This window comes from Schistocerca gregaria, chromosome 2, assembly GCF_023897955.1.
Source record: "Schistocerca gregaria isolate iqSchGreg1 chromosome 2, iqSchGreg1.2, whole genome shotgun sequence".
In the NCBI taxonomy this organism is placed as follows: Eukaryota; Metazoa; Arthropoda; class Insecta; order Orthoptera; family Acrididae; genus Schistocerca; species Schistocerca gregaria.
In genome coordinates this window covers 372,073,435-372,079,434 of record NC_064921.1, presented here as the reverse complement: position 1 = coordinate 372,079,434, position 6,000 = coordinate 372,073,435, and the positions used below count along the sequence as shown (strand labels likewise).

The following is a 6,000-nucleotide window of genomic DNA, read 5'->3' as shown; positions in this document are numbered from 1 at the left end:
GAAAATGCACTGATTCTTTGGTGCTGCTATATCTGTACCATATACTGCTACTGTTCACATTTAATCAGAAGAAAGATAAATTTGCATTGATACAACCTTTTAGACAATGAGCCATTTTTGCAAGTACTTACAAACATATTTATTTGGTAAAGTGCCAAATTCATACTTACCACGTTTTTTTACCTTAGAATTTTGAACCATTTTTTATATTTTAGAAGAGCCAAGCATGTTGTTGGATATTAATAATATGGTAAACAAGTTTTTCTTTCTTTATTAGGGTTTTAAAAAATAACATGGTCTTTACAATTGGCAAGTACAATGTGCAGAAAATAAATAGAACTCTTATATAAAGTAACTGCAACAACTGTACAGCATATGCAATTGATGGGTAAAATCTCCAATGCTTTTGGCACACAACTCTTTACTTTTGTCACATATGTTATTAATCCAAAAGGATTTCTCTCAAAAAATAAAAATGTGCTTATATTATGTTGACAGTGCACTTGAAATGAAATTAATGATCTGTAACCAGAATTTTTTGTTTCAGAAATGCACAGTTGTATCTCGCATCTAAGTTTGCAGTATGAAATTGTATTAAAACGTGGCATCTAAGTTGTAATTGTGTTATTTATTATAATGCATATCAATGTATTGAGGAATTATTGGCAATTTAACTTTGTGAAGACCACATTAACTGTGAATAGAAACACCACTGTTATCTACTACATAAAAAAGTAAAAACTGGCAAGGGTTGTACTTATTTTGTTATGGTGCACTGCTAAATGCCTTACTAGGATGAACGAAGTTTTCAGATTTAAAGATAGTTCATTGTGCTTAGTTTGTGTGCATTGGAGCAATGCTGTACATAATACTTTACAGAAAAAATGGCTGGATGGCAGAACAGAACTAATGTTCAGTTGTGTCCATTAGTACAGCTGTGCTGAATGTCTCAGTACCTCTTTGGTATAACATTATTGTGCGAATACTGCTTTGTATATTTCAACGTACAAAATAGGCAGTTGTCATTGATTGGCAGTGAAAGTAACTCATTGTCATCATTCACAGATTCTCATCATTCGTGTCCCGTTTTTCAGGCATCGTTCGAAAATTATAAGTCAACATTTTTGCACTCACTACAAAGGATTACCTCAACTTTTTTTCTTATAAAGCTGAAGTCATTGCTATGACTTCAAAGGAAAGGGAATTTTCTTTGCTGATATTCCAGAAATCTTGTATTCTTAAACTGTGTTTGCTGTATGCTCAGCAGCATCTCTGGAAAACTACAGTAAAACAATTTTACTGAAACTGAGAAGTGACAAGTAATTGCAACAAAAGTTATTTGGCGTGACATATGATGCCTGTTTACATGGAATAGTCCTGTATTAATTAATGACCACAGGAGGCATGCCTTTTTATTCATTCTTCCTTCTTCTTGGTTCCAGTGAACAAAAGTTGTTGCACAGTAGGGTGATTGTAGAGGTTTACCGAAGCTGCGGCTCCAAGGCAGGATCCTACCCAGTAAACAATTATGTGCTCTTCATATGTATTTCCAGGGCAGTCATATTTCAGTGATGAGGCCAACACTGGGTTGAAATAGCCACCTGTGTAGTTGAATGCTGAAAACCAACAATTTTTTGAGATAGTGTGTATTTACTCTTTTGTAGAGTATAGACTGAAATGAATATTTGTGACAATTGAAACTATTTGCTGGATGAAAACTCAAAGCTTTATACTTTCATTACATGGGCAATACACTACCAACTCAGATCCCTCAGTATGGCTCATGAATCTTCTCAGGGCTTCAGCTAATTTGGAAGTTGTAAAGAGGAACTAGTGACAAGGTGAAGCGTTGAATCAATCAATGGCCAATCCTCAGGTAGCACAGTTGGTAGGATGCTGTCCAGGACAGGCAGATACTTCAGCAGGTATCTTGGTCTGGCACACAGTTTTAGCTTGTCACAAATATTCAGCAAGTTTGTGTCTTCATTGTGAATTTCAAAAATAAGGAAAACATACTAAGACCCATTGTTTAATTTTTTACATTGCTTAATATTAATTAATCGGGCAGGTAGGTTAGAAAATTTAAAAAGGGAAATGGATAGGTTAAAGTTAGATATAGTGGGAATTAGTGAAGTTCGGTGGCAGGAGGAACAAGACTTTTGGTCAGGTGACTACAGGGTTATAAACACAAAATCAAATAGGGGTAATGCAGGAGTAGGTTTAATAATGAACAGGAAAACAGGAATGCGGGTAAGCTACTACAAACAGCATAGTGAACACATTATTGTGGCCAAGATATATATGAAGCCCATACCTACTGCAGTAGTACAAGTTTATATGCCAACTACCTCTGCAGATGATGAAGAAATTGAAGAAATGTATGATCAAATAAAAGAAATTATTCAGATAGTGAAGGGTAACGAAAATTTAATAGTCATGGGTGACTGGAATTCGGTAGTAGGAAAAGGGAGAGAAGGAAACGTAGTAGGTGAATATGGACTGGGGCAAAGAAATGAAAGAGGAAGCTGCCTGGTAGAATTTTGCACAGAGCACAACTTAATCATAGCTAACACCTGGTTCAAGAATCATAAAAAAAGGCTGTATACGTGGAAGAAGCCTGGAGATTATATAATGGTAAGACAGAGATTTAGGAACCAGGTTTTAAATTGTAAGACATTTCCAGGGGCAGATGTGGACTCTGACCACAATCTATTGGTTATGACCTGTAGATTAAAACTAAAGAAACTGCAAAAAGGTGGGAATTGAAGGAAATGGGACCTGGATAAACTAAAAAAAACAGAGGTTGAACAGAGTTTCAGGGAGCAACTGACAGGAATGGGTGAAAGAAATACGGTGGAAGAAGAATGGGTAGCTTTGAGGGATGAAGTAGTGAAGGCAGCAGAGGATCAAGCAGGTAAAAAGACGAGGGCTGGTAGAAATCCTTGGGTAACAGAAGAAATATTGAATTTAATTGATGAAAGGAGAAAATATAAAAATGCAGTAAATGAAGCAGGCAAAAAGGAATACAGATGTCTCAAAAATGAGATCGACAGGAAGTGCAAATTGGCTAAGCAGGGATGGCTAGAGGACAAATGTAAGGATGTAGAGGCTTATCTCACTAGGGGTAAGGTAGATACTGCCTACAGGAAAATTAAAGAGACCTTTGGAGATAAGAGAACCACTTGTATGAACATCAAGGGCTCAGATGGAAACCCAGTTCTAAGCAAAGAAGGGAAAGCAGAAAGGTGGAAGGAGTATATAGAGGGTCTATACAAGGACGATGTACTTGAGGACAATATTATGGAAATGGAAGAGGATGTAGATGAAGATGAAATGGGAAATATGATACTGCGTGAAGAGTTTGACAGAGCACTGAAAGACCTGAGTCGAAACAAGGCCCCCGGTGTAGACAACATTCCATTGGAACAACTGACGGCCTTGGGAGAGCCAGTCTTGACAACACTCTACCATCTGGTGAGCAAGATGTATGAGACAGGCGAAATAGTCTGGTCCCTTTAATCCCACAAACCAACAACAGGCGAAATACCCTCAGACTTCAAGAAGAATATAATAATTCCAATCCCAAAGAAAGCAGGTGTTGACAGATCGGGGAAGATCAGTTTGGATTCCGTAGAAATGTTGGAACACGTGACGCAATACTGACCCTACAACTTATCTTAGAAGCTAGATTAAGGAAGGGCAAACCTACGTTTCTAGCATTTGTAGACTTAGAGAAAGCTTTTGACAATGTTGATTGGAATACTCTCTTTGAAATTCTGAAGGTAGCAGGGGTAAAATACAGGGAGCGAAAGGCAATTTACAATTTGTACAGAAACCTGATGGCAGTTATAAGAGTCGAGGGACATGAGAAGGAAGCGGTGGTTGGGAAGGGAGTGAGACAGGGTTGTAGTCTCTCCCTGATGTTATTCAATCTGTATATTGAGCAAGCAGTGAAGGAAACAAAAGAAAACTTCGGAGTAGGTATTAAAATCCATAGAGAAGAAATCAAAATGTTGAGGTTCGCCGGTGACATCATAATTCTGTGAGAGACAGCAAAGGACTTGGAAGAGCAGTTGAACGGAATGGATAGTGTCTTGAAAGGAGGATCTAAGATGAACATCAACAAAAGCAAAACGAGGATAATGGAATGTAGTTGAATTAAGTCGGGTGATGCTGAGGGAATTAGATTAGGAAAGGAGATACTTAAAGTAGTAAAGGAGATTTGCTATTTGGGGAGCAAAATAACTGATGATGGTTGAAGTAGAGAAGATATAAAATGTAGACTGGCAATGGCAAGGAAAGCATTTCTGAAGAAGAGAAATTTGTTAACATCGAGTATAGATTTAAGTGTCAGGAAGTCACTTCTGAAAGTATTTGTATGGAGTGTAGCCATGTATGGAAATGAAACATGGATGATAAATAGTTTGGAGAAGAAGAGAATAGAAGCTTTCGAAATGTGGTGCTACAGAAGAATGCTGAAGATTAAATGGGTAGATCACATAACTAATGAGGAAGTATTGAACAGAATTGGGGAGAAGAGAAGTTTGTGGCACAACTTGACCAGAAGAAGGGATCGGTTGGTAGGACATGTTCTGAGGCATCAAGGGATCACCAATTTAGTACTGGAGGGCAGCATGGACGGTAAAAATCGTAAAGGGAGACCAAGAGATGACTACACTAAGCAGATTCAGAAGGATGTAGGTTGCAGTAGGTACTGGGAGATGAAGAAGCTTGCACAAGATAGAGTAGCATGGAGAGCTGCATCAAACCAGTCTCAGGACTGAAGACCACAACAACAACAACAATAACAACAACAACAATAACAACAACAACAATATTAATTATGTGAAATAATGATGCAACTTTTGATGAAACAAATTGATCTGATGTACGTGGAGGACTAAAGCAAACAATTAAGGTTATAATGGTTCCATTAAAAAAAAAGTGTTATAATATGATTCGCAGTGTGTTAGTCTGAGGTTTTATATCAACATTATGAGAATAAATGTTTTATCTTTTTAAGGCTCTGAATATTTTCTGAGACTGACATGCCTTGCCTTTTAATATGGGTGTTGTAAACCAATAAGTTTAAATGAACTGCAGTTGTGAATTTTTTATATCGGTTAACTTTATCTCCGAATCTTCTTCTATCTTCACTTGCTCTTGATCTTGCTACATGTAGAAATTTACAGACAGTATAATGGCCAGTCATATCTTTTATCATACTGGTATGTCTGTTCTTTTCAGCATATGTAGTGGCCCTCAAGATACTTGTTGGATAAAGACTTCAGTCTAACTACACATACATGCAAATAAACACACAGATGTACAAAACAAAACTGTTCAGTTAAAAATTGTGGGAAAGGAAAGAACGAATAAAAATGAAGAAAAGTGTGTGTGTGTGTGTGTGTGTGTGTGTGTGTGTGTGTGTGTGTGTGTGTGTGTGTGTGTGTGTGTGTGTGTAATGGAGAGAAAGAGAGTCTAAAATATGAGCAATAGATCTTAAACCGGTGCAGTTTTCTGAGTGGATGTGTGTCTTTCCTCGGTTTTTTTTTTGTATAACTATATTTTACTTTTTTTATTCATTCTGCCTTTTGTTTCTTTGCAAGGAACAGATATTCAGAAGGGTTTGTTATTTATCTGCAACCCTGAAAAATCCTTCAGATTTTCGTGTATCTGTAATGTATTACAGATGCGTGTAACTATTGATGAAAGACATTGAGATGTAGTTAGATTATTAAAACAGTGAATGCAGTACATCTTCATGGACTTGGGCACATACACAGCCACAAACACAGAGATAATCACAACATATAGTTTAAGCAAAGCACATTAATCTGAGGCACATGACATCAATTTGTCATTCTAACAATAATTTAATCTTTGTAATTACTGGGATGGGCCAAGGGAGATGGGTCTATAATTGGAAGTGACTTGTTCACCTTCCCTTTTGCAAATGGGTACTAGTACCGCAAATTTCAGTCTTTCATAAAATACACT

The 6,000-nt window shown here is 37.0% G+C and overlaps 1 protein-coding gene across 2 annotated transcripts in view; it reads right to left on the bottom strand.

Annotated features, from left to right (window-relative positions):
• Positions 1-255: 255 nt before the first annotated feature.
• Positions 256-6,000, bottom strand: part of LOC126319790 (aquaporin-11) — a 259,549-nt gene continuing 253,804 nt past the window's right edge. For both annotated transcript variants that reach the window (XM_049993521.1, XM_049993522.1), the window contains exon 6: positions 256-1,616. In XM_049993521.1, the coding sequence (XP_049849478.1) occupies positions 1,417-1,616 (200 nt within the window). In that variant the 3' untranslated portion in view covers positions 256-1,416. The remainder of the gene's footprint in view (positions 1,617-6,000) is intronic.